We start from the raw sequence: 26,514 nt of genomic DNA, 5'->3' as shown, positions 1-26,514 counted from the left end.
ACACTTCTGGAGATAACGTTACCCTGCGCGCTACGAATTCAGTGTGGCGTGTGTTTATTACAGTGGCTTGATCCCCGACCACAGTCCATAGTCGGGCAGCGTGAGATCATCACGATAGGACACTGATGCTGGAATATTAATTCGCTGGACCGCTCACACTGTATCTTGCTTCCTCCATTTCGCTGCCAGATCGGCTATCTATGCCTGAGGACTGCTACAGAGAATTCTATCTGGTCAAGCAGGTCGCTACTGGTCTAATCACAGGAAGCCATGAACGGCGTGCCTCGACCGGTGCTTAACCATCCGGCGGGTTCTTGGAAGGAAGGCCTCTCGCTGAACCATCGCCAGGCTTTTGCCACCTCCCTGTGGGTGATATTACAAACCTTTTAGGCTGCACTACAAGTCTAATCTTTGCTTTCTAGTGTGGAGAGTCTGAAAAAGATCCCAATCGGTGGACCACCCGAGCGGATTGCCAAATATGCACAGCAAACGGAGAACAATGCCTTCGATACGGCGCAGTCTAGGGTAACGCCAGCGTTGAAGGTTCTTAACTGACGATGCTAATACTTAGAAGGACGAATATTTTGCAATTATGAGAGAGCGGATAGAATATGTTCGCAACACGGTCGATCGAAGACGAAATGCGGTCTTGAATAACGGCCAAGTCGTGGTTCCTCAAGGACAGGCCACGCATCAGTCTCAACCTCCTCAACCACCTCAGCAACCGTTGCCTTCTCAACACCAGGCACAGTTCGTACCACAGCAACGGCCTCCAGAAGACATGTTTAATACGATGCCGATGAACCAGCAACCTCAGCAGATCAATCCGGTCGCGCAATTTCAGCAACAACAGCCGCAAGTACAACAGCCTCCGCAGGCTACTGGTCAGGCCGCAGTTCCTAATGTTTCTGGTAATCAGCCACAGTATAATGCCGCCTATCAGAATGCACTGAGGCAATTAATGAGCCAGCAACAGCATCAACAACAGCAAAATCAACAAGGCCGAAGTATCCCGATAGGTATGCAGCCCCAGCAAGGCCAATCCAGTATTTCCTCGCAGGTTACTCCACAACAACAGCAGCAAAACATTCAAACTCCTAGAAATGCAGCTCTATTGGCGATGATGCAACAACAGCAAGCCCGGCTGCAAGCCCAAGCCCAACAGGGAAACGTCCCAACGCAACAACAGCAACAATCTAATCAGCAGATTGCGCAACAGATTCGTCAGCGTCTTGCACAGAATGGAGGACGAAATAATCCGACCGAGTTGCAGGCGATGTTACAAATGCTTAAGCAGCAACAGCAACGACAGCAACAGGCGCCACAACTCCAGCAACAAGACCAAACGTCGCAGCAAATACAACCACCTCCTCAACAGCAACAGGATTCACAGACTAGCATATCCATGCAGCAGGTGCGATCAGCAACTGGACAGCTATTGAACGATGGGAATGCGCCAAATAATTATACGCCGATTCAACAAGCCCAAGTGCAGATGTTCCGAAAATTAGTGCAGGCACAAAAACAGCAACAGCAACAGAGCGCCGTTATTGGGCAAATTCAGCAGCCAAGGCAGATGGGCCCGACGATGAATGCCACAACTCAGCAGCAGCCGATGATGCCACAGAGTGAGCAGCCCATGCCTAGCACGCAACAGCAACAGAGCCCACAACAGCCGCAGCAGCCATCGCAGCAGCAAAATGTAATGCCACGGAATGGTCCTCACCAGCGGATTGCAACTGCACAGTCCGCGGGGCGACTGGCTGCGAACGTACAGCAAGCAGAGCAAGGACACCCCCAACAGCTGCAACTGACGAGGCAGCAATTGGACTCTACTGTAAAGAACTATGTTCTCAAGAGCAAGATTCCGCAGGCTTTACTAAAGATGATGCCATTTTTGCCATCGGATGTCAACACTTGGACGCAGATATATAATCTCATGAAGAGCAATTCTATTCCGAGTGATGCATTGCCAATTATTCGCAACGTACATGCTCAAAATGAGCAGCTGGTACGAAATCTGTTCGCAAAGCAAGGCCAGCAGGCGCAGAGACTTGTGAATGACGCGCAGACACCTATGCCAGTCGGTCAGAAGACCATCGCTGTGCCTGGTGCCATTCAACAAGCTGTTGAAGACGCTAAGTCGAGCCCTGTTATGATAAATCAGCAGCCCATCAACCAACGACCAGGCGTACCCGGATCAAAGATAGACGACTCGCCTTCGCTACCTAGAATAGGGATAACTAACCTTCAACAGCACCAATTGCCTCAAGGATCTCAACCACAACAGTCAACAATGAACCAACAAGCATCAATGACAATTCCTCACCAGTATCCTTCGGGCCAAAATACGACGCCTGTCATGCAGCAACAGCAACAACCACAACAACACCAGCAACAACAACTACAACTACAACAACAACAACAACAGCAGCAGCAGGCGCAAATGATGTATAATAAAATTCTCTCACAATCTCCACAAAGGAAGCAGGCGACGCCGACTATACAGCATTCACAGATTCCTCCACATCAGCCCTCGCAGCAAAATCAGTGGATAGTTGACGCTCAGCAGAGTCAGCAACAAACCGCAGTACAACAGCAGCAAGAGCCTCTTCAAGCACATATTCAACAGCAAAACCCTTCTGGACAGTTTGGAGCAGAAGGTACTGCTAATGTTCAAAGGCCTTCCTACGGTCCTGAACAACAGGAGCGTGATCGAACTAGAATCCGGGAACTGTACGAGGAGGTTAGTCGTTCGCGCGCTAAGCAGTCTCCAGTGGAATTGCCACCAGAGGACCAAACAAAGACTCGAGAGATGATTTTGCAGCTGCAAGAGGCTTGCAGGCAAATGGATAGACTGATCCACTGGGCACATGTGAACTTTCATAATGAAAGCGTAACGAAGCGATTGATGGCAATGGTATGTTTCTGAGTCAATCTGTGAGTTTATTTGAGTTTGCTGATCAGTAGTAGCAATTTGCCTACAGAGACCAATTTGAAGTTCTTAACAGAGGTATATTCTACTTCACGCCAGAGAGTATAGCGAAATTCAGGGTAGAACTGAGCAAATTTTTCAACTATGTTCGGCGTCATCAGCAGTTGAAGCAGGGCAATGGAGGTGGCGCGCTGCCTGTGAATATGGGAACATCTATGCAGCAGTCTGTTTCTGGCCAAGTGTTACAACAGCAGAGTCAGCAAGCTGTTGCGCAGGGAACTCCGCAGCAACATAGTCATCAAGCGCAGCTGCCAGTCAATCCTAGGCGACCACCTCAGCCTCAGATGATGTTGACTATGCCTCAGCAAGGCGGGCAGCAGATGTCATTCGAGCCGAATTTGGCGTTTGCTGCTGATCAGCAACGGCAGAGACAGGGGAACACAGTCTCTACCCCGACGACGACGAATGTTCTTCCTCCACAACCACGGCCAATGCAGCAGCAGCAACAGATGATGTCTCAAGATCAGCAACAGCAGGCAGTATCTGCAGGCTCCTTCCCTGCACAACAATTTGTACCTCAGTCTATGCCCGAGCCTGCGACCCCAGTGTCGGCACCAATTCCTGCTCCGAATGCTCGACAACCTGCTCGTCGCAACCAGAAGGCAACCGTTGCGGCTGCGACACATGCTCAAGTGGCAGTTACAGCATCGACTGGCAATGCTCATTCTACTCCTCAGAATCAGGTCCTGACCTCTCAGCGTCCGAACTTTTCATTACCTGGGCAAGTACCAGCAGCTATGTCTCAAGCTCAGCTGGGAACGTCAGAACCTGATGCTACTGCTCCGGAGACTTCGCCGGTCATATCAAGTTCCACAAGTCCACAAGGCGTCCCTATTTATAGTCCGACACCGCTCCTGGAAGCCACACAGTTGAAGCTGCCACAGAGTAGGAAGAGGCCTTTAGGCGGAATACCAAGCGGTAAGAGTACCGGATCTAGTCCTGTGGTTGACTCGGAGCCGCCACTGAAGAAGGAGAGGACTGAACCAAAGGCTGGACCGAAGGGTAAACAGGCGTCTGTGCAAGCTAAAGCTGTTGCTGCTGCCCAGGCCCTAGCCGTAGCCACAGAAGATGCCAATGCGAAGCAAAGAGCTGCCGCCGAGGAAGTAGCCAGGAAGCGAAGAGAGCTTGCGGAGAATGATCCACTTGGCTACGCGCTTCAGGCCGTCGCGGATATTTGTGGCGTCGATCCCCAAACCGGCAAGGATATTGAAGTGACTGAGTGTTCAACGACAGGTATTCTGTCGCAAGTGAAAATAATGTATTCTGAAATATTACGTGGCATCTGTTAAAAGCACGTTATGATGATATGTTTGATAAGTGTCATTGTGTATGCTACTGTCAATGGATTAGTTATTGTAGGAACTGGTGCGAATTTGTGCATAGATATTTGTGGTTGTCATTCTGTATAGTTTCTTATAACTGTTTAAATGTAGTTGGGATTGCCTTGTAATAGTGATCTCATGTGAGTCCAAAGTATCCTTTACCCCCTTTCCGAATGACCAACTTATCAGATGGTATATAGTTACGCTGCAAATAAACAATATGTATAATAGCTACGCCGCTGCGTAGGTCAACTTGGTCCACGATACGTCGACATGTACGTGTGCACCAAATTATGAGAGAATCGGCTGCGCCAAAATCCGAGCCCTTGGTTGTAACTACCACGGCAGGAGAGGACAAGAATATCGGAACTACATTCCTGCCATATTCTTGAACACCACCGTCGGTAAAATCAACAAAGCTTCGAAACCAATCGGACTTTTGATCCCTCAATCCATTGACGTACGCGTCAATCCGTTTCGGTAGCAGGGACGAAATTCAGGTACTACAAGTTTTGGCACGTGATCGGACCGCTAAGGAAACAAATGGTCAGCTGTAATACTGGTCCGGAGGTTGGAAGGCAAGACGAAATGACATGGGGTGGTGGCTGGGTAATTGGTGCGGTTACATATTCGGTCAGCATTCCAACGCAACTTCGCGACAACTCTCTCGGGGAAGACTGCTTATTCAGTGGTATTTAGTGACCCGCTGCTGAGTGGAGGCAATGTCGATGTCAAAGACGCGAACGCGCTCATCTCTTCGGAAGACCATGGCCACGCGGACAGATGGAGACGTGCTCATACCTCCAACTAGTGACGAAAGCCGGTTCGAAGATTCATTTACTGATGGCTATGATGTATGATCGCGCTGTATAGTCGTCAATGGTGATGGACCAGCGAATCAAAATTTGTTACTGTACCTTCTGATTCTGGAAGCAGTGCTGTTGCAACTTTGGCTCCAGAGGTCGATACTCAGCCGGCATGTCGTCGTCTGAGACACGTCGAGAATTTGGGTTGCATTGCGATCTGCTAGCTAGCCAGATTCGGGATTAGAGCAAGAGTGTGTGGCTGGCGAATGCAGTCTATACGTTAGTCCCGACAATGATGCATAACCCTAACCCCAGCAGACGCGCATAAAAGAGAATCCATACCTATGGTTGACCTTTCAGCCAACCGAATAAAGATCCACATAAGTTCCTTAACCACTGCCTGCATCATCGATGGAACCGTGGCGGAGTTCCCAGTCGTCAGCCAGAGAGGTGGCTGGTGAACTTTCGGTTAGGTCAAAGAAAGGCAATGTGGCTGTACGGTGCTACCCCTGATCTAGCCGCTTATGGCGATCGCCTAGCCGCACGATATTGGGTCGGTCCTCCTGGACCCTGAAAACCAGCCACGTCGAACAAATAGCGCCAAGTGCGACTGGCCTTGCGTAGCAGGATTTCTCGCAGATTGTGCCTTGTGATGATGATATCTGAAGAGGCCCGCCTTTGACTGTTGTCATAAAAGATCTGACATTTACCCCGAGCTACAAATTCCCATTATTTATCTACCATCCTCTGCTCAAGCAAGAATACCGCACTTTAGCAGATCAAGTGGTTAGTAAAAGCACAATGGTTTGCTATTCGTCATTGTCGCTCGGTTTTCTGGTTATTTCTGTCACATTATCTTTCGTCAGTGGAGCCCCAGCGCCGTTCTACCCTGTTGTGAATGTGGATGGTGGCACATCAGCCGCGGAGACAGTCCCCGTGACCGAAAACGACTACTTCACAATAACAGCTTCTACATGGGGAGAAGGAGGTAAGATTAACTAATATATGTATAAGTATACTTGTGTCTGACAATTTCGGAAGTCGGCTACACCTCTTGCAACGCATTTTCCACCGAGACGATCGAGCACACCACCACGGTCACTGTTGAAGAACAGAGCACGATCACAAGAACGATCGGAATAACTTCTGCCACTACAGATTACCAAACGCTCACAGTCACCGAATATTACACAATCAGATCCCCTGCAGAGTCGAATGCATCTGTTACGTTCGGCCACTCGATCACGGAGACCGTGGAATATAATAGTCCACACACGGAATATAAGACTCTCACGGTCACTAAATATCCAACCATCAGTCCCTCCCCAGTCACTACGACATATGTGACAGTTACGCCATCCCACTCCGCCGACGAGACAACTACAGTTACAATTACTGCGGCTCCAATCACCATTACCGAAACCATTGGTTTGACGTCACTGCAGATCGAGCAGGAAACTCTCACAAACATCCAATATGTAACCGTTACTCCTGAACAAACGATTTCAAAGTCTCTGACAACAGTCGTCGCTACTCCGATCGTGTCCAAGGAGTATACAACGGTATACGTCACCCACTACTCTTACCTATCCCCAGCTACTGTGACGATTGTTCGGACAGAGAAGCCCACAGTAGTATCCTCCACAGAAATCGTCACTGAGGCATCCGGGCCGACTTCGATATCGTCGGTGCCATTTGTGCAAACAGTTTCACCATCCTCATCATTAGCAGCTGCTGCATCGGATGTGCGTTCTGAAACTTCAAGTGTATCAACGTCAAACTCGGTGACTGCGACAGTCACTGCGTCATCGAGTACATCATCGTCTGCTGAATCAGTGACGGTAACAGTTACAGAGCGTGTTCCATTCTTGTCGTCACCTGAGCCCGTCACCGTTACGGTCACTGAATCAGTGTCATCATCAAGTAGAGTCGCAATTGAAGTCAAACAGTCATCGACGCCTGTTACGGCGTTCACTAAATCATCTGATGTTGACAGCACGATCACAGTGACCCAACCTGGAGAGACATATACTCTAATAATTGACCGCACTGCCATTGTCACCGACGGCTACACGACATACGTGACTGAGTATCAAAAATTGTCTCCCTCCGTCAGTATAACATTCTCCAGCAGTCTTATCGAAACTATCTCTACCCCATCCAGCCGAAGTAGTTCATCTGGTGACGGGACCGGCAGCACTGTTTTAGGCTCACTGAATGTTCCAACGCTTACGCCGCTCTGGGCTAACACTACCATCACGACAACAATTCCCGCTACATCCACTTATTATCCGTCAGCCGATACCATTCCGCAATCTAACCCGGCTCACAATGGGACATTCATCTAGTGATCGAGCCGTTACTTTTTTATTTGGATGAATGCAGTTCGCTGGGAGCTGCGATGTACCACTATTGCTTTGGATTTTGTTGGGTTTTAGAATTGGAGTTTGTGAATACCGTTACTTGGCTTTTTCCCTTGCGTCATTCCCTTCGTGTGGCTCATTTTTGTCCTTATATTTAAGTCTCACTTTGCAGTCTTTCATTCCTCAACGATACTCTATTGCAGACGTTCTGGAATCTTGGTCCGAATAAACTAAGTGTGTCATTTAACTATCACGTATCATAAGTATGTAATAGCGACAGATGTAGAGAATCGGCGCATGTAAGAACAGAATTTGAGTCTTCTATAATGTCGTTGTTAGCAGATTCATGCTCGCACTATCCGCGCATCAGTTCGTAAAATTTCGAACGAGTGCCGTATTATACCGCAGCTGGTCCTTAAGTAGTCGACATATATATCTCATCGATGCGCCTTCCCTCAATTCCTAATATTGCAAACATTTGTGCCAACTTATGGTTACCAATCTATTAACATACCACGCCTATCTGCGTTGCGTAATAATTAATGCCTGTCACAAGACTTCGACATAGCGGCAACTCTCTGTAAACGAGTCGGATCAAGTGAATCTTATGAACAAAAATGCCATGGATTGTGAATGGATCGAGCAGTGAATCTAGTTGGGCCTGCAAACTTGGATGTGGACATGACTTGCCAATATTTTTAGTCATTGTACCCAACGGTTGTTGCTGACGCCGAGATGGCCTGCACTTACAGCCCGTCTCTCCCGTGAAACTCTACTCAAGCATCGAGTCGCATTACTGCTACAGTATTTCTTTGATTGAACAACAGTTTCTTGCCGGCAACCGTGTAACTAAATTATTCCTTCCATTACTTGACATCTCCTAGCTCGTCTACTTGTGATATTAATTTGGTGCCTGCCACGAATGGGACGAATTCTACCTGCTGGCGCGTTTCCATAAGCTGCTCCCTTCGGAATCCAATTGACAACGACTCGAACATGCCGGACGAAGAGAAATCACAGCTGTATCTATATTCAGTTCCGCCACCGTACGATGATCTAGATGATTCAGGGGAAGCTGGTCCGTTTTTGTCGTCGTCGTCATCCTCGTCGTGCACATCTGCACAAAACGAGCTGGCGACACAATCTGCCGCTGAACGACAGCAGTCTATTCCTCGAGGCTTAATACGCCACGAACCGCGGCGAGCCGATACTGATATACAGTCAATAGATTTGTCTACACCAAGATCATCTACAGAATCTGCTGGGCTCCGGCGCGAGATCATGCAGCTGGATATTATCGAACCGCCTCTTGCAGGCACCATGATGCGACCCAGCATACAGTCACGTCTCGCCACCAATATAAAGTCGAAGCTTACAATTCTCAACCGGCTCTCATCGAAGCTGAACGTGTTTAATGGGCTTGGCTCACGATTCCAGTTTATTACTGCGTTCTTCGATTCAGTAAATAGCCGCTACAATGCAATCACGTCATCCTTGTCTAACAGTCTCAATACACATCTTGAAACATTTGGGAATCCTCTTCTGATTAAGAGACTAGCGTTTGTCTTCATGCTGTCGTTAGGAATGTGGTTGATTATTGCGTCGGATTTGCTTCCGTTTGGAACCTCGAACGGTGGATCAAGTTGGCCACCAGAGCATTACCCACTAGACGCTATGCGAGAGTTCTTTTTCCATGAAATTAGCGCGAAAAAGATAGCAACACATATACAAGCATTAACAGCATTACCGCACATGGCAGGTACAAGAGGAGATATGAGTATGGCGACATATGTAGCACAACAGTTTAGAGACTTCAATGCATTCTCCTCTGTGGAGACAAAGCAATACGACGTCTTTTTGACTTACCCCAATCGAAGTGGGCAGCGATTAGCATTACTGAGCGATGAGAAAGCAGCTCGAAATTTCCGACGACAAGTGGTGTATGAGGCTAATTTGACTGAAATTGAAGCCGAGCCAGGTACTTTCGATAAGCAGCCTTTTCCCATTCATGGGTTGTCTGCACCAGGGAATGTCACAGGCCATGTGGTCTACGCCAACTATGGCACGAAGAAGGACTTTGAGAAACTAATGGAGCTTCGGATCTCTCTGGATGGCGCAATTGTCTTTTGTCGATATGGTTTGGTGCATGAGTCGTTAAAAATTAAGGCTGCAGAGATTTATGGAGCAGGTGGAGTTGTACTTTTTCGCGACAGGCCAGATAAGGATATGGCAATATATCCCGATGGGAGAGCTATCCCCGAGGGCGCTGTACAGAGAGGCAGCGCTGGACTCAGAAATTGGGTACCGGGAGATCCTCTGACTCCCGGTTGGGCTTCAAGACCACTCGTCGAAAAGGATGGTAGAGCGAACTCTACTAGTCTTGTCAAAATCCCAAGTTTACCAATTGTGAGTGTGTTTTACTTCTATTACGGTAACTATTTTAACGATGCTCTAGTCATGGGATGATGCGAAACATTTCATAGCCGCGCTCAAAGGCTATGGAAAGAAGGTTGACAGTCCCTGGATTGGCCAGTTCTCCGGCGTTGACGAATGGTGGACTGGTTCGGCAGAAGGACCCACAGCTAATCTTCGCAATTCGCCAGATGAACAAGAGCGACAGCCTATCTGGAACGTAATCGCGAAAATTGAAGGTACTGATCAGCCCGAGAAGGCGGTCATCCTAGGCGCTCATCGAGATGCTTGGTGTTATGGTGCCTCAGATGCCATGTCAGGTACAGCTGTAATGCTCGAAGTCGCAAGAATTTTGGGATACATAGCTGTAGAGTTCACATGGCGCCCTTTAAGATCAATCTATTTTGCATCTTGGGATGGCACTGAGCAGAATCTTATGGGAGCCACGGAATGGGTTGAAGACAACATCGACATTCTACGACAAGATGGAATGGTCTACATTAACTTAGACCAGGCTGTCAGCGGCACACAGTTTAATGCAAGCGGAAATCCGCTGCTTAATTCTGTCTTGCTCACCGCACTTGGCCAGGTTTATGATCCTTTCAGGAATAAAACCATTAGGGATCTATGGGGGAATTCGGAGTTGCCACCATTGGAAGGCGGTAAGTATTCGGCATGTGCGCATCAATATCATGGTTGAATAATTAATTCGTTTACTCTAGACAAGGATACAATGCCTTTCCAGAGCTTTGCCGGGATTGCTTCGATCGATCTCGGTTTCAGCACTTCAGGTGGTTATCCAACGCGCACATGTTTTGATAACAAGGAGTGGTTAAACAAGTTCGGTGATCCTTCAGAAGTACTTGTTTCTTCTGATAAGCTGGTTCAGCTGTCATATGACAAGAATGACCTTGCGGATGATGGGTATCCCTACGTATTCCATAAACTTCTCACCCAAATTGTCGGTGCAATGGTCATCAGGTTTGCGGATGAAATGATATTACCGTTTGACTTATCTTCGTATGCTCGATCGATCTCTCATTATATGGCCGAGTTGGAAGCATATTCGGGCAAGTCAAGTAAGCTTGACGTCCATAGTCTCGTCGAGGGCATATCGGCTCTGACCGAGAGTGCTGTGCAGATGGAAAAGTGGAACAAGGAGTGGATGGATAGTTTCATGGCGATGGGACATGTCGAAACGACAACCATGACAGCTCATCGTTGGAGTCGGAACTCGAGATTAACCAATTTTGATAAGCATCTATTAAACACGGACGGCCTACCTGGCCGAAGTTGGTTCAAGCATGGTAAGCTCTGATTCCATACATATTGTGACTGTTTCATCTTGACTGACGCATTCGTTTAGTCATTTTTGCCCCACAAATGTGGCCCCCATCTGCACAAGATAAGGCGTACTTGGCGTCTGGAACATTTACATCGGTTCGCGATGCTTTGGAGCGTGGAGACGGGGAAGAAGCGCAAATACAGCTAGATAAGATTTCCCATCAGCTCTATGAAGCAGCTCAGAAACTTGTTGGTTAGGAGTTGTGCATATCTCGCATCCTTGCAATTTCGATTATTTATTCCATCGCATCTGTGGTTCAGTTTGTTTTAGGAGTTGGCTAATTTTGGTAGTTTGATTATATAATATAGGGAGTTTGGAGATTTTGTTGTGTATGGCTCTAATAAATTCATATTTCTAGTGATTGAGAGTAGAGAGTAGCTACAGAGAGTAGCTACAACTCTCAATTATGTCATGTAAATGCCGACAACCAAATAGTAGTATGGTGTTTTCCATGGCACAGCGTTGGTTTAGTCTAGAGCTCATGCCAGAGGGTTGGATGGTAACCCGCGCCATTGGGCTCGAGGCGCCATTCCGATGGTGATCATCAAGGGTTTTAGCGGAGCGCCTGGTAGGTGAAGTGAATCCAAGCCCAACTAGACCTCATCGTGATGAACCGCGTACTGCCGACCGCCACCGCCATATTCTAACTTGTTTCGAATATTAACTGTCTTATAATCGATTATATCGAGTCTCGTCTCACGAGCGGCGAGAAGTTCTATGACTTAAAAGTGGCTTGATGCTCTGACCGAACAAGGAGCTAATATTATGTCCGGACTTTATATCAGCGTCCATATCCACCACTTGACTCACTTGATCTAACATGTCGGAAGGTAGAACAAAGATACTTTCTCTGCCCTTTGAGATCCAGCAAATGATTCTCACGTATGCGGGAGCCATTAACCTGGAGAGTGGAGAGGTCGGACCGAATCTGCACCTGGATCGAGTTTGTCAGATTTGGCGGGAGATAATCCAGACTGTGCTATTTTCTTCAATTGAGCTCAAGGCTAGTGCTGAAAACGAGCCTGGACTCGATAAATATAATGGCGCCAACTTAGATCTTGCAGAAGTTATTTTTCGGACGAATCCTGTGCTGGCGACATATGTGCGGACGATCAAGATTGGGTTCCTTTACAAATTGATCGATCGAAAGGACATCACAGTAATCAAGGCGGCAATGGTAAAGATCTGGAACCTATTAGCACTGATTGCCGAGCCTAGAGTGAAACGGTCCAAGAATTTAATTTTTGCGCCAAGGAGGGAGAGTTTGAAGATTATCTTTGAAGGATTTCCTGATCGAGCGCAACATAACCCCCCTCAGCCATTTGGGAACAACATAAAGCTTAGCAAAGGATATAAGCTGCCAGATATTAATGCGCCCGTAGAAATTGAATTAAGAGACGCAGTTCTGAGAGGCCGGTACTTCTCCCCAGATTCGATCAACAAGCTGGTTGACACTTTGACAAATTGCCAGAGGCTGAAGTTTACTTACAATTTTATGGATGGGATATACGAGCATCATAGACAGTACTATCCTTGTACGTGCGATACATTTATCTGTTCGTGATGTAGCGTGCTGACGGCTCAATTCAGATGTGCTAAAGAGTCTTCGAACACTGCCGAACAACATTACGCATTTAGAGTTGGACTTTCATAGTCGCATATTCAATGATAGAGGGCAGCTGAGGCGGGATGTCTTTGAGGCTCCTATATATTGTGGTGGCAGAGGTGACAGATTGAATCAGATTCTCAGGCAGATAATGTCGCGTTTAAAGTACTTCAAGTATACGGGTCCGGTGACGCCGGAATTATTCGGGGAGCTACCGCTCTGCTTGACAGCTCTGCATCCCATAAACGGTAACGTGCAGACTGGCCCTAAGCCAGATATTGATAAACCTACAATTAGATTCCCTGATCTCGAGGAACTTTACATACGGTTTGACATTCACGACTCATTCGGCGAGCCATATTTCGAGCGTACGACTGATTATCGTGAGATGCCTTACATCGGTATGGAGGATGACGAGTATCTAGATGACATTGTCGGTGATCACTTTGAGTTAGTGAACGAAGTGGCAGATCAGCCTTCGGGATACCTGGGTGGAAGCTTGTCGTTTTTGTCATCGAGTGTATCAAGACGATCTAGACGGAACGACAGATATTTCGATAATCCGAACTTATACACTGCAAAACGGGACATGATGAGTGGCTTATCCAGCGCGTATACTAATGCCATGAAGGCTAAAATGCCAAAACTGAATGTGTTCTCGATTAAGGATTACGCCGGAGTTTCCAGTTTTGTACTTGCCAAAAACGCCTTTATTAACCAGAAAGGTCTGATTCCTCCGTCAAGGCTCAAAGAGATCAATGATGTCAAAGATAAACACATACTTTACATACGGCATTTTCGACCAACTGGTGCTTGTTTGGCGGATTGGAAGGAGAGATACGATGCTGACCAGAAGCTGGTTGTCAAGGAGGACAAGGTTAGATTCTCAGCTGCTGTCGAAGGATAAAATCACTGTTGTGAGAATCTCGAACGTGTCTTATAGGGAATCTGAATTCGGAGTTTTTGGACCTTGTGTGCTGTTCGCCTACGTCAAAATGAGCTTAGAGAATACGACACCGGGAAACGGCGGGATGTATGTTTATTGACAGAACGCTCTTCTACCAGTAAAATTGTCGTGAAAATATTGAAAGTTTCGATCAGTACTATAGGACTACGTTCAGAGATCAGCTAGCTTCGATTACGTAACTCTAAGAAGGCGTGCTGACAATCGATGCAAATGCACCCTCAAGCATACATAAGAACAACAGCCGTATGCAGTATTCGTTATAACATGCTAGCAAACCGCCAACAAATGTACTGGTGAGTATGACGCAGTACCCCAAGAGAACGTTGATTTGACTCGGTAGCCTTTCAAGTCTAGACGACAAGCCATCCTAGTAGTGATGTCATAGCAGACGACCCGGATGCGACAGAACTTAAAGTGGACGGTCTCCGGAAGCTGACTTGGTCATTTCTGATGATGAGCTCTCAGTAGTAGCGAAAATGTTAGACGAAGCAATGTCAAAAGTGGTCGAGAAGCATCCGAAGATGATGAGACTGCTGCTCAAGATTCAAACGGACTACTCCGATGCAGCTCTTAATGTTTCCGCAGATGAAGATTAGGCATTCAAGCCGAATAAAAACGGCGAATCTCAACAATGTCACCTTCAGTATTATTGAAGACACTGTGCGTCCAGCTGACAACAGGATTATCGAGTCATCGACGGCATACGCGGAACATTCGAGACAGCATGTGATGAACAATGTACGTCGCAATTCGTAGTTTTGGGAGGGTTCCAGTAAACTTCTTGCCACCGACAAGACACAGAGGAGGGGGGAAACTGAATGCCAAGGATTACCTGAGATGTAGCTCTAAAATAGTGGCAGTCGCAGGCACTCGAGCTCTCGACCAGCCTATTTCACTCATTGGTAATATCAGTAATACTAGGCTGCAGCACTCAGTTGCTGCTGCCTACACCATTAGCTTGAGTGTAAAAGCTTGGGCGTAATTATATTATATCTGGCGACATCAGCATTGCTTGGTTGGTCAGATTATGTATTTATTATGACCGTTCACTCTGAGATAAATGCACGAGCCAATGCTGAGTAACAGGGCGCAGATTGTAGCCGATAAGCTGACCGACGCATTAAGGAAAATATGTGGATTCACGTGTGCCAAGTATGCAATGCAGCATTTACAGTGGACACAGCAGCAATCGAGCCGCAAGATTGTATCTGCGAGGCTGCGGAACCAATCAAATAGTGTTTTGCTCGCGTATTCAGCCAATTTACATTGGAACTGAACATTTTGGAAAATATGTGGCTTGCGACTGACAGAGGAGCACATACATCAAGTACATGTACGGAATGCGTCTGCCCAGTCGAGTAGGGATGATCTAACGATGTACATGAGGGAACCTTCAGTCTACGCAATTATTGATACATAAGACATGAAGATCGGAATGCGCTGGCCTGGTTTTGGTAATGATTATAATTCGGGAACTCTGTATCAGGGTTACTATTCGTTATCTTTCAAATCGCCCCGTTGTAAAAATCGCAATATCGCCCCTCGAGCCACAGTTATGTGAACCGAGTAACCAAACAATCATCGTCAACTGCTACTATTTACGTACTAGGCCTGTTGAGGTAACTCTACGGCAAGACCTCCGGTTCCGGCAGTCTTCATCGATCAACAATTTGCTCGGCAGTCACACCCCAATACCAAAAGATTGACGCTGAACAGATCGGGAAAACTTGCCAAGAACCCATCATAACTTAAGGTGTAACTAGTTGCCAGAGTCCTTCATTCGAATGGAATCATGGAGGACACACGGTGTGATTGTACATTGCATGGCATGACCCGATGTTCAGGCAACTGTATGAATGTGATGTGACTGGATGATTTTCCGGACTCGTGTGCACCCATAGAATACATTATTTCATTTTTTTGTCACCATTTCCTAACTCATAAGACTTGCACTGCTGAATATATAAGAATTATAGGTGCTTCTCATTGCTGGAGCTCTAGGAGACGTATTCTATTTGAGATACGGGTAGGATAATAATTCGAGCCTAAAAAAGTATTGGGCTTAGGATCACCATTGATTGTGTACAGTATTGTACGGGCTCAATCGAGAGACAATACCCAGAATAGATGGATTCATTCACCCTAGATCTCTCGTGAACGCCATTACTCGTGTCGACTGCTTCTTGCTTCTTGTCAATCAATAATGTGACACAAAGTGCAAATATATGTAACGTTCTTAAAGCTAGTTAGTAATGTTCGCATTACGGGGGATTGTGAACCATAATTCCCTGGCCAAACAGCGGTCTATCGTACAATTACTGGTGGCTGTTGTGAGCGGTTCTCTGCGATGACTATGGGTTAGGGCAAATGACCACACAAATCGACGCTGCAAAGTGAAAAGACCACGCGCCTGTCCTTCCGGCGTACGTTTATCATTCTTAGGCAGTGTGATGAAGGAATTATATGGGCTAAGAAAATTCTTAGCGGTTGTTGAAAGGGATACTGTTAATGTGTGCTCTCTCGCACTCCTCAATAGTTGTACTTACTGCAAGCATTCTGAGACAGCCCCTGAGATGCCACTCTGAGACATGCACATCATTTCATTTAGACGATTTGTGGCGCGCTAACCAAAATCTTATTTTGTCCCACAACCGGCACTGACATCAAAGTGTGGAGATTTTCTTTCGCCGTCTCTACTTTGCTGCTGGCATCGGCAAGGTATGCGAGAGATCATCTAGTCCGGTGTCCAGCGCAGACTGATCTCGCAGCGGCGCACATTTCCAATAGGGCACCGCTTATGGCCGGATCTGTCGCGCGTCGTTGCATTCTAGAGTTACCCCCAGCAAGCGTGGATATAGCGTTTGCGGCTCCGGCGACCCAAGACCCAAAGTACACGCGGCCCGCGTTTGTGAATGTATCCCACTTGATGAACCCCCGACGCCGCCACCTCCACTCGTTGATCATCTCATCTGCTTCTGTGTTCTTCAACTCTCAGATTTCTAGTCCTCATCTCCCCTTCAACCCTTCGGCTCAGTCAGTGCATCAACCATGAGAGTGCAGCTTTCTGCCGCCATTACGGCCTTACTTGTCGTTTCGTCTACGGCAGCCCTGACTGATCCCGGTACTGTCAAGTTCGATATCGTCCGGGAGAGAAGATCACCGGGAAGCATAAATCTCTTCAAGCACCGCCATCGCCATCGACTGGCTAAGAGAGCCACAGGTGTGTCCAACACTGTTCAGCAAATTCTTGACAACTACGACTATCTCTATTACGCAAACGTATCCGTTGGTACTCCCGGGCAAAATCTCCGGCTGCAGATTGACACCGGTTCTTCTGACATTTGGGTTCAGTCTGGCGAAAACAGATTCTGTCAAGAATCTAGTAACCCGTGTAATGAGACAGGCATCTTTGAACCACAGGACTCATCCACTTACTCGGAAATATCGGACAACTTCTACATTGCGTATGGCGATGGTTCTTATGCTAGGGGCGACTATGCCTACGACACGTTCGACATTGGCGGCGCGGCTGTCAAGAACTTAACAATTGCAGTGGCCACCGACGCCAATACTACCGAGGGCATTATGGGTATCGGATATCCATCTAATGAAGCCGTTGTTTCTGCGTATGGCTCTTCTTACCAATACAAAAACTTACCAGATCTTTTGGTCGAACAGCGTTTCATCCAGTCGCGCGCATACTCACTGTGGTTAAATGATCTGGAAGCCTCCACTGGCTCCATCCTATTTGGCGGCGTCGACCGTGCCAAATATTCTGGCAATCTGGTTGAGTTGCCAATTGATTTATACACTGGTGAATCCCAGCCATCAGAGTTCTTTGTCACTTTGGACGGCGTTGGGTATACGAACGCTGATGGATCTCGGAACGAGATGGTTTCTAATATGGGCGAGCCCGTCTTACTGGACTGTGGTACTTCGTTCAATTACTTACCGGACGGGGCTTTTCGTGCGATTGCGAATGCTCTCAGTGCCTCGTACAGCGCCCGGCTCGACTATTATGTGCAGTCTTGCACAGTCACTTCCGTCAATGCGTCTATTGACTTTTACTTCGGTGGTGTCACTATCAAGGTCCCATTAAGAGAGATTCTCTATCCTGCTGTCACCTCCAGTGGTAGGCAGCTCACATTCTCGAACGGTCAGCCGGTCTGTCTTCTCACGGTGGCTTCCAATAGTGATCTTGGTGTGAGCATCTTAGGAGATACTTTCCTCCGTTCTGCATACGTCGTTTACGATCTCGACAACAATGTGATTTCGCTGGCCCAGACCGTATTCAATGAGACCAAGTCTGATATTGTGGCAATTGGGACCGGATCTACCGCGATTCCAGGCGCGACCCCTGCGTCATCTACTGCTCGTCTTACATTGGCGACTTCTGCTCCAACAAGTGCCTTTGGACCTGAAGTGAGCGCCACCGACTCATCGGCCATCTCGTCGCCCCTTCCGGTGACAGCTAGTGGGAGCGGCGCGGCCACCACAGAGACTGTTAGTAGGACTTCTTCGTCCCCTTCGTTCTCTTCCAGTTCGGTGAGCACATCCGGAGTCGCAGGCAGTGACGGGAATGGTTCAGCCCGAGTATTGCTGGGTTTGTGCGTTGCCATTACGGTAGCGTTTGTTTGCGGATGGGTTACTTTTGGGCTGTAAAATACGTTTGACATTAGTTGGGATATGAGTTTCTTTAAATCTTTATATGGGCTATTGATGGTGCGCAGGTGCTATGTGATTAATGGAATTTGCTCTGCTTAAAAGTGACATCTTTGTTTGCACTTGGTCATTATGGAAGTCTCGAAATACTTGTCTATTACTTGTTTATTTAATGTTTATTATTTTTGATGCAAAGGTCCAAATTTTACTTTTTGCCGTGATCGCTGCTCAAATACAAAACGCCTTCCCATTACGTATAAACTAGGGTTTTAACCCGTTCACGCGTACTCAGTACATTTGATCCGCTGCATTCGAAGTGGTCGTTTAATTCTGAACCCCTAGAGAACAGTTGGATCGTTAAAAGTCACCTTACTATTCCTGGTGGAGCAAGGTATGCATCTTTGTGCTGTGGTTCCTTATTCATAATCCAATAGAAATAATATTTATCCAGTTTAGGACATATTGTTGCCATGGCGTCATACAACGCCAACACTTCTTATGCGATCCAACCTCTCTTAGAGAAGCTGTCTTCTGAGGACTCCGATTATCGATTCATGTCCTTGTCGGACTTGCATTCCATTCTCTCTAACAAAACAGTCGCACTCGCAAACGACTCTACGACGACAATCAATCGCATTGTGGACGGAGTTTTGAAGAGCTTATCGGATAATAATGCCGAAGTACAAAATCTGGCGGTGAAGTGGTATGTATGGATAGAATATCTGTTGTGCAGTCAGTGTGCCTGACCGTGGTGATCTAGTCTTGCGCCTCTGACAGCCCGAATCAACGACACGCAGTTGACCAACGTTCTCAACCGTCTGTCTTCGTTTTCGATCTCAGATACTGATGGATCTCTTGGGAGTACTGCGTTGCGTACGATTATTACCAATGTTCCTGCTACTAACGCAGTCGGCAAGATATTTGTCGGACGACTATTACATACTCTACTGCCGAATCTCCGAAATTCAACCGACAGCGTTGATGTCCTTGTTGATCTCGTAAACCGATTCGGCTCCTCTCTTACGTATGAGCAAGTGGGTGAGACACAGAATGCTCTCATAGGCGTGCTGGAGACTGGCAAGGGTTTGGTTCGCAAACGTGCGGTTGGTGCACTTGGCGCCTTATCAAATCACTTGACGCCGCAATTGTGGGATAATATGATGACGTATCTTATCGATTCATTCAATCAAGGCGTCCCAAGAGATCGTCTGAGAATCTTGGTATCGGTATGCGGCACGCTCTGTAAGGCGAACTCGGCTAGGCTCAGTCCGTACTTGCTTCCGCTTACGGGGAGCGTCTTGAAGTCACTTGACGTGGAAGATGACGATGTTCGCGAGTCGGCGCTTATCACTCTCGACACTTTTGAGGGATGCTGTCCTACGGAGATGGCTGCTTTTACAGGCGATATAATCACTGTTGGATCGAGGTTTATCAAGTATGATCCGAACTACGCGGCTGTGGACGAAGATGAAGAGGAGATGGAAGACGCCGACGACGAGAAGAATGGCGACAGCGAATTAGACGATGAATTTGACGACGAAGATACTTTTTCAGACGAAGATGATGTGAGCTGGAGATTGCGACGATGCGCAGCGAAACTGTTGGATACCTTGATTGAGACTCGCCCAGATCTGTTGTCTCAGTTATACACTTCGATTGCACCACTGCTAGTCTCACGATTTAAAGAGCGAGAGGAGACTGTCCGCGTGGAGGTTTTGAACACTTTTGCTACATTAATACGTCAGACGGCGTCCACTAACGCTGCGGCAGCAGCCGCCAACACTACTCGTCGGAAACGCAGAATGTCCGATGACAGCATGATTCTTGAGAGCGACCCACGAAGACAACTTCCCGATCTCTCCGGTCGCGTGTTCAAGCTTCTTTCACAAAATCTCCTGAAGATGTCCAGTCTACCGAGCAAACAGGCCAGCTTGACCGTCGCGACCGAAACCGTTGCGGTTTTGCCGTCTCTGCCGGACGAATTCTCTCTCTTCATTCCCACCATCGAGCCCGCAATGAGCCAGGGCACTCTCCGAACAAGTATTATCCATTTTGTCAGCATATTAGTCACCAATCACTCCCTCGAACAACTTGCAGAATACCTGCCCACCATCGTTTCCGTCGTCGTGGCCGGTGCAGATGACAAGTTTTACAAAATTTCGAGTGAGGCGCTTGCTGCTGCTGGAGATGTTATTGTCCTTATCACTACGCCTTCAAACGTCGATACGTCCAAATACATCGTACAGCTCCACGAGACAGTTGTTGCCAAGGCCACTGCGTCCGAGGCGGACCTGGAGGTTAGAGAAAGAGCTATCATGGCTATAGGCCAGCTCCTCATCTACGCCCGGAATACGTTATCTAAAACAGAAATGGATGCAGATGCAGATATTCTGCTTGAGCGATTGAAGAATGAAACTACACGTCTCGCTACTATTCGATCTATCGAAAACATTGCCGCCAGTCCAAATACAGATGCTTCCGTGTTTGTCAAAAAGTGGGTTAACGAAGTTGTCATCGAGCTAGCAGGTTTATTGAGGAAATCCAATCGCGCTATTAGGGCCTCTGCTTTGAGCACACTCAAAGTCATGACAGAAAAGTTCGCGTCGCAGATCGATGGGGCTACAGCCACAGGCATGGTTTCGGTACTACGCGGAGTTATTGTTGAAGACGACTTGCAGTTCCTTGGACCGGCTCTTTCGGTTTTGACTACGCTCGTCACAACGTTGGGACCACTACCGGAAGATATCACCGACACTGTCGTTGATTTGGTCCACAAGTTAACGACGCCGATAACAACCGAGCCTCTGCTCGACCTCTTCTCTGCTCTTGCAAGAGCTGGTAAGGCTGCTTCGCTTGTCACTGCCTTGTCGAATAAGGAAATTCTCATCACTCCCACTGGTGCGAAAGCGCTCGCAGTTGTCATTGTTCGTGGTGGTCTGGTCGACGACAGAGTTACCCAGATTAAAGCTGAAGCTGGTCGCACAGACAACGATTCTGCCGCTCGAAGTGCATTGATGGTCCTGGGTGAGATCGCGAAGCTTCTAGGTGGTGAGTTGCCCAAAGACTTGCTTTCCATTGAATTTTTGTTCGAGCAGTTTTCTGCCGCGAGTTCTGAGGTTCGAGTGGCTGCTGCGCAGGCGTTGGGTGCTATTGCAGCATCCAATGTGGATATTTATGTACCAGTGATTATCTCTCAACTCACTCCCGAGTCTGGCAACGCGAAAATGCTGGTCGTCGCCTTGAAGGAAGTTATCGTGTTCAACTCGACAAGTAAAGCAAGAGCTCTTGCGCTTGCGCCATATACTGCCGATCTATGGACACAACTGTTTGCGTTAGATCTTGGTGCCTCGTCTAGGACGACCGGAGGAGAGAAAGGCAGTGTCAAAGCCATAGCAGCAGAGTGTATCGGTCGGCTAACTACCCTCGACCCTTCGAAATTCATCACCGAGCTCCAAACGCTTCTGAGATCCAGCGACGTTGGTACCCGAAGTATTATCATATCCGCCGTTAGGTTCTTGTTTAGCCAAAACGACGCCTCGGCCGCCTTGGCTGATGAGGCTGCCTCTGCTGATGAGTTACTGCGACCTGTGGTGATCGACTTTTTGGCTCTTCTAGAAGACTCTGATCTTGAGAACCGCAGGCTGGCGATATCAGCCATCGCCTCTGTGGCGCACAACAAACCAAACCTTCTCGCTGACCATCTCTCGCGTGTGCTCGGGCTCTTATTCCAAGATACGTTTATTCGTCCAGAACTTATCCGCGAAGTCCAGATGGGTCCTTTCAAACACAAAGTCGATGACGGTTTGGACGTGCGTAAGGCCGCGTACGACTCGCTTTACGCAATGCTGGTGGCATTCGCACAGCTACGCAAGGCTGACTTGCAACTTGATGTCATGACCGAGCGTGCGATTGCTGGATTGGATGATGACCACGATGTCAAGATTACGAGCTGTGTCATCCTCGGAAAGATCGCAGAGATAGACGCTAGTGTTGTTGCTACTAGTACGTAATTGCCTGTTGCTTTTGAATTTGGCACGCGTTGCTAATAATAATTTGCAGAACTCGATATGCTTGCGAAGAAATTCACAGACGTGCTCTCAATGAAGTTGAAGGAGACGGCGATAAAGCAGGAGGTCGAAAAACATGGCGAGTTACAGCGCAGAGCTATCCGCACGTCCCAACAGATTCAGGCTGCCTTCGCTGTTGCGGACAAGCCGGGTGATGCAGCTAGCGCGAGCCCGGAAATGTCGCCTGCATGGGCAAAGTATTTGACAGAGACATTACGGACAAAGTCTGCCATTAGCCAGTGATCAGGGTGTGAGGTGATGGTTCGAGTAGGCATTATGTCGGAAGTGTACTTGGTTCTACTTTGTTCGCACTTTAGATAAGGCTAGTCTATCATCAATCAAAAAGTAAATTTTGAATCTATTTACGGTATTTCACATAAGAAATGCAAGATGTATTAATCAAAGTTAAACACAACGCTATATTCCTGTCCCGACAATGTCCGTCCGATATCGTAGTGATACAAACATAATACAAAAGTAATCCGTTATAAATCTTACCTTTCCAAACATAAACGCCTCGAAAGATATAAGCCAACCAAGAAATTAGACCACAAAACTTTTACCTATATATATATTTTCATGGGTGACGATCAACCACTTTCATCGCCCCTGTTGTCGTCATGTACGGTAACCACCCAGTCTCGCACACCTGTAAACTGTTCTAGGATTCGTCGACTAGTACTCGCGTCGGTCGGTTCTAAAGTCACTCGCGGATGATTGGGACTTGTATTCGAGCTGTTGTGGCGAGGATATGCATATCTTAGTGACGAACTTGACGGGGCGCGCGATGCTGAGTTATGAAGCTGTTGTCTTTGAGAATCGGCTGCTGTCGAACCTGCCCGTTGGTTGGTGTTCATGTACGTAATATGATACCGGGGATCTTTCTCATCCCAATAATCACCATCACTGAACCCAGGCAATCTCTCAAATGACGGCGGCTGCTCAACAGCTCCAGCTCCAGCTCCAGCTCCAGCTCCGTACGTAGACGGTTCAGGACTGTTCTGCTGCAGCGCCTGAACGTGCATTGACTGGCCATTTCGAAGCACCATTTCCGCATTCGCAGCGTCGCCATATACGATATACTCCGAGTCGCTGCCATCATCATCATCGTCGTCGTAGTCATCTGCACTGTGGTCATAATCTGCGGGACAGTCTATCGAATGTGAGGTAAACGACGCTCCGTGAGACCTGTCGACTGCGAAGACATCATGTCGGTCTTCCGAGACGCTTGGTAGAGGACTCGGATTCGTTGATGATGGGGCAACCGGTGGAGCGCTACCAGCCACGCTGGAGGGCGTCCTCCTGACATCCTCTCGGAACGAGACGCTCGGCGCTGGGGAATTTCTCGGCATGCCACTGGTGGCTCCTCCATTAGACAGTGCCTCAGGAGAATTCGAGAGTGTTTGTAGGTTCCGAGGATAAAGCTGATGTGAGACAGAGCCCGCTTCAGCTGCATTCATGAATGACGCTGGCGATGACGAATGCGTGGACCGGGATAAACCACGCTTCAACGGGTAAAAATGCTTCACACGTACTTCCTCTCCACTACCGGATCCATTTCCATCGTCCATGATGCTCGAAGCGTTCACGCGATAACTCGTAGCACTAGTTCCTGTAGTTGCCCGCGAAAGAGGACGACCGAACAAAAGCGCACGACCATTGCCTAAGAGACCCAATATGCTACCACCTATACCGGCTCGAGAAGTATTGAACGTTTCATTGTCCGCATCGTCGTGGTAATCGCCCTGATGTCTCCGTCGTATTCGATCACAGAGCCTATCAGCAATTCCACGACCTTCTTTTGTCCGTGAGGCGCTCGACTCTTCACCCTCAGTCCCGCGTGTATAATCACCTTCTTCTCCGTGATCACGACAACTGCTATCAGATCGGTCTTCCCCAGATGCTGAATCACGTATAGCTCGGCTTCGTCTCCAGCTCATACCATCGGATGATAAAGCAGCCGAACCATGATCAGCACCGCCAGTACAATTGCCGTCAACATCTCTTCGTCTGGGAGGTCGCCGCCGGTCAACAGCACTACCAGCGTTGCTGCCTCCATCACGCCGCCGTCTTGCCCTGCCTACATCTCTAGACGCACGAGCACCGCGGCTTGTTCCAGTCTCGAGCATCTCCTCCTCAAATACTTGTCGTCCCAGAACGCCCGTTTCCTGCACCTTACTTTCTAAATCCTCTATACGCTCAACCCATTCCCACACCACTACACTAGCAGCGGCGGCGCCTACCCATCTCACGAAATCACCCCATCCAGCAATCCACTGACGCGAGATATCGAGTAAGAAGAAAATAATCGGTGTCAATACCGCAACTAGTGACAGTAGTGCTAATATCAGATTTTTGATATGATATGCATACATTCGCTTGGAGATGGAGTAGTACACCACGTACGCAGAGTACAGCAAAGACAAAATAATCTGAAAAAGATATGCAAGTGCAGGGATCGCGTCTCTGAAGGATCTATCGTCACCGTTTTGGGTAGGCAAGAATGACTGGAGCGACCAGAAGACCGTGTCGACGACAATTAATGCGAGACCGAGCCACTTAATGATTTTCTTCTCGCGATGGCGCGGGAAAAGGCGAATAAGTGTCTGCACTTGAGCAAGCCATAGGAATACGTCGGAAATCACGCGGAATATATTCAATGTAAAACCACCATCAATGTATGCTCGTAATTCCTCGGCGTCTTCATAAGCTTGGTCGTATTGTTTTTTGAGAATCTGACTACATTCGCTGAGCGCAATGGTAAGCGATAGCGCGACCGAGAGAGTTGCTAATTTTTGCAGATATGGCCGAGTCTGCGGAGTGATAAGAAGCAGCAAAAGGAGAACCCATGCGAGGACAGTTGTACCGGCGATGGTGTATGCGATGGGAATTATTGAGGAGTAAAATGGATATTTCAGGGTGGATGCAGCGGTCGAAGAGGATGAGATTGTCGACGATGAAGACGTACACAATGGTGAGAAAACGGCTGTCGGAAATATAGTCTGCGTGGTTGAGGCCAGAACAACAACACCTGCCGGTAATGTATATGGCGTGCACAGGGGTGTGTGTGTGAGTGTTGTAGTTGGGTTCCGCCACATGTCAGCGACCATCTAGTGGCACAAGGTCAGTTAGTTGATAGTCTCCGATACACGATAATACTTCTCACTTTGCACCGAGACGAACGTCGTCTGAATCGTTGTGTACACCTTTGTCGACAACTTTACAACTTTATCTATTATCAGTGGGATACAACTTCATTGCTCGAACAGCTTTACATACCAGTTATGGCTGCTAATTCAGTGAAATAAAATATAGAGCACAGAGCAAAGAATCTGCCACAGAAGCCCCAGGCAAAGATCCCGTGCGTCACAAAAACGCTTTCCACTGTCCTTGACCGGTTATGGCAGTGATACGCTGTTACACTGGCTAGATGAGCCACAGATGCAAGATTAAATTGTCTTATCGTGATAAATGCACCATTAAGTCGTCCGTGTATGATATCTATTGTGCAGTAACCGTGCTTACGTATCAGCAACAGTCACAAAATGGCGAAGTGTAATATCACAAATGCGGCAAGAACGCGATCGAAGGCTGACAATACTGCACTACTGCTATGCAATTGGATATTGAGCACAAATCAAGTTTGTGCATATACAGTCGCGATCGGGGGAGAGTTGCAGTGACCGGCGGAAGTATAGCCGAGTATCCGGGGTCGCCAAATTCTTGATATCAGATCCAAGAACACGATGGTGGAGGAGACTAGGAACGTAGCCACCGCCCAGAGACAGCGAGCGTTCCGCAGATTGGGAGGAGACGACAACTACCTCTGCTGCCACATTAGACTTTCGCTGTGTAACTCGCACTAATCCAAATTAGTATAGTGCGAAGATATGCGATGCGAGCATGTGTTGTTGACAAGCAAAATTAGTTTGGATAATTACTACACAGTCCCCAAAAAAGACTCTATAT

The 26,514-nt window shown here is 47.7% G+C and overlaps 7 protein-coding genes across 7 annotated transcripts; 6 read left to right on the top strand and 1 right to left on the bottom strand.

The window, feature by feature from the left end:
- Positions 1-99: 99 nt before the first annotated feature.
- Positions 100-4,485, top strand: V1508DRAFT_424267 (uncharacterized protein). Its single transcript, XM_066941267.1, has 4 exons — positions 100-365; positions 423-525; positions 575-2,920; positions 2,974-4,485. Exons 1-4 carry the CDS (start codon positions 271-273, stop codon positions 4,282-4,284), a joined length of 3,855 nt encoding a protein of 1,284 aa, XP_066793583.1. The 5' UTR covers positions 100-270; the 3' UTR covers positions 4,285-4,485.
- A 1,326-nt stretch (positions 4,486-5,811) lies between these two features.
- V1508DRAFT_256030 (uncharacterized protein) lies at positions 5,812-7,731 on the top strand. Its single transcript, XM_066936415.1, has 2 exons — positions 5,812-6,111; positions 6,165-7,731. Exons 1-2 carry the CDS (start codon positions 5,925-5,927, stop codon positions 7,469-7,471), a joined length of 1,494 nt encoding a protein of 497 aa, XP_066793582.1. The 5' UTR covers positions 5,812-5,924; the 3' UTR covers positions 7,472-7,731.
- A 751-nt stretch (positions 7,732-8,482) lies between these two features.
- Positions 8,483-11,636, top strand: V1508DRAFT_451341 (uncharacterized protein; the record flags this gene model as incomplete). Its single annotated transcript, XM_066942501.1, has 4 exons — positions 8,483-9,892; positions 9,942-10,560; positions 10,621-11,205; positions 11,265-11,636. The coding sequence occupies 4 exons, from the start codon at positions 8,483-8,485 to the stop codon at positions 11,438-11,440; spliced, it is 2,790 nt and encodes a 929-aa protein (XP_066793581.1). The 3' UTR covers positions 11,441-11,636.
- A 427-nt stretch (positions 11,637-12,063) lies between these two features.
- On the top strand, positions 12,064-13,756 carry V1508DRAFT_406206 (uncharacterized protein; the record flags this gene model as incomplete). Its single annotated transcript, XM_066938755.1, has 2 exons — positions 12,064-12,778; positions 12,834-13,756. The coding sequence occupies 2 exons, from the start codon at positions 12,064-12,066 to the stop codon at positions 13,754-13,756; spliced, it is 1,638 nt and encodes a 545-aa protein (XP_066793580.1).
- Positions 13,757-16,458: 2,702 nt separating this feature from the next.
- Positions 16,459-18,698, top strand: V1508DRAFT_424251 (aspartic peptidase domain-containing protein). The gene has a single exon (XM_066941266.1). The coding sequence runs from the start codon at positions 16,865-16,867 to the stop codon at positions 18,476-18,478; it is 1,614 nt and encodes a 537-aa protein (XP_066793579.1). The 5' UTR covers positions 16,459-16,864; the 3' UTR covers positions 18,479-18,698.
- Positions 18,699-18,751: 53 nt separating this feature from the next.
- Positions 18,752-22,961, top strand: V1508DRAFT_375608 (armadillo-type protein). Its single transcript, XM_066937577.1, has 4 exons — positions 18,752-18,869; positions 18,935-19,181; positions 19,239-22,480; positions 22,538-22,961. The coding sequence occupies exons 2-4, from the start codon at positions 18,949-18,951 to the stop codon at positions 22,786-22,788; spliced, it is 3,726 nt and encodes a 1,241-aa protein (XP_066793578.1). The 5' UTR covers positions 18,752-18,869; positions 18,935-18,948; the 3' UTR covers positions 22,789-22,961.
- A 16-nt stretch (positions 22,962-22,977) lies between these two features.
- V1508DRAFT_255992 (PalH/RIM21-domain-containing protein) lies at positions 22,978-25,929 on the bottom strand. Its single transcript, XM_066936414.1, has 2 exons — positions 25,825-25,929; positions 22,978-25,777 (listed from the first exon to the last, which is right to left on the bottom strand). Exon 2 carries the CDS (start codon positions 25,653-25,655, stop codon positions 23,136-23,138), a length of 2,520 nt encoding a protein of 839 aa, XP_066793577.1. The 5' UTR covers positions 25,656-25,777; positions 25,825-25,929; the 3' UTR covers positions 22,978-23,135.
- Between the last annotated feature and the right edge of the window lie 585 nt (positions 25,930-26,514).

Source organism: Lipomyces doorenjongii (assembly GCF_038497915.1).
Source record: "Lipomyces doorenjongii strain NRRL Y-27504 unplaced genomic scaffold V1508scaffold_66, whole genome shotgun sequence".
Classification (NCBI taxonomy): Eukaryota; Fungi; Ascomycota; class Lipomycetes; order Lipomycetales; family Lipomycetaceae; genus Lipomyces; species Lipomyces doorenjongii.
This window is presented reverse-complemented; position numbering and strand designations above follow the sequence as displayed.

Coding starts and splice junctions, on each gene's coding strand:
- V1508DRAFT_424267 (XM_066941267.1), top strand. CDS start 271: ATGAACGGCGTGCCTCGACCGGTGCTTAACCATCCGGCGGGTTCTTGG. Junction 366..422: donor CAGGCTTTTGCCACCTCCCT/GTGGGTGATATT, acceptor TTTGCTTTCTAG/TGTGGAGAGTCTGAAAAAGA. Junction 526..574: donor TCGATACGGCGCAGTCTAGG/GTAACGCCAGCG, acceptor AATACTTAGAAG/GACGAATATTTTGCAATTAT.
- V1508DRAFT_256030 (XM_066936415.1), top strand. CDS start 5,925: ATGGTTTGCTATTCGTCATTGTCGCTCGGTTTTCTGGTTATTTCTGTC. Junction 6,112..6,164: donor TTCTACATGGGGAGAAGGAG/GTAAGATTAACT, acceptor CAATTTCGGAAG/TCGGCTACACCTCTTGCAAC.
- V1508DRAFT_424251 (XM_066941266.1), top strand. CDS start 16,865: ATGAGAGTGCAGCTTTCTGCCGCCATTACGGCCTTACTTGTCGTTTCG.
- V1508DRAFT_375608 (XM_066937577.1), top strand. CDS start 18,949: ATGGCGTCATACAACGCCAACACTTCTTATGCGATCCAACCTCTCTTA. Junction 19,182..19,238: donor CAAAATCTGGCGGTGAAGTG/GTATGTATGGAT, acceptor GTGGTGATCTAG/TCTTGCGCCTCTGACAGCCC. Junction 22,481..22,537: donor CGCTAGTGTTGTTGCTACTA/GTACGTAATTGC, acceptor AATAATTTGCAG/AACTCGATATGCTTGCGAAG.
- V1508DRAFT_255992 (XM_066936414.1), bottom strand. CDS start 25,655: ATGGTCGCTGACATGTGGCGGAACCCAACTACAACACTCACACACACA.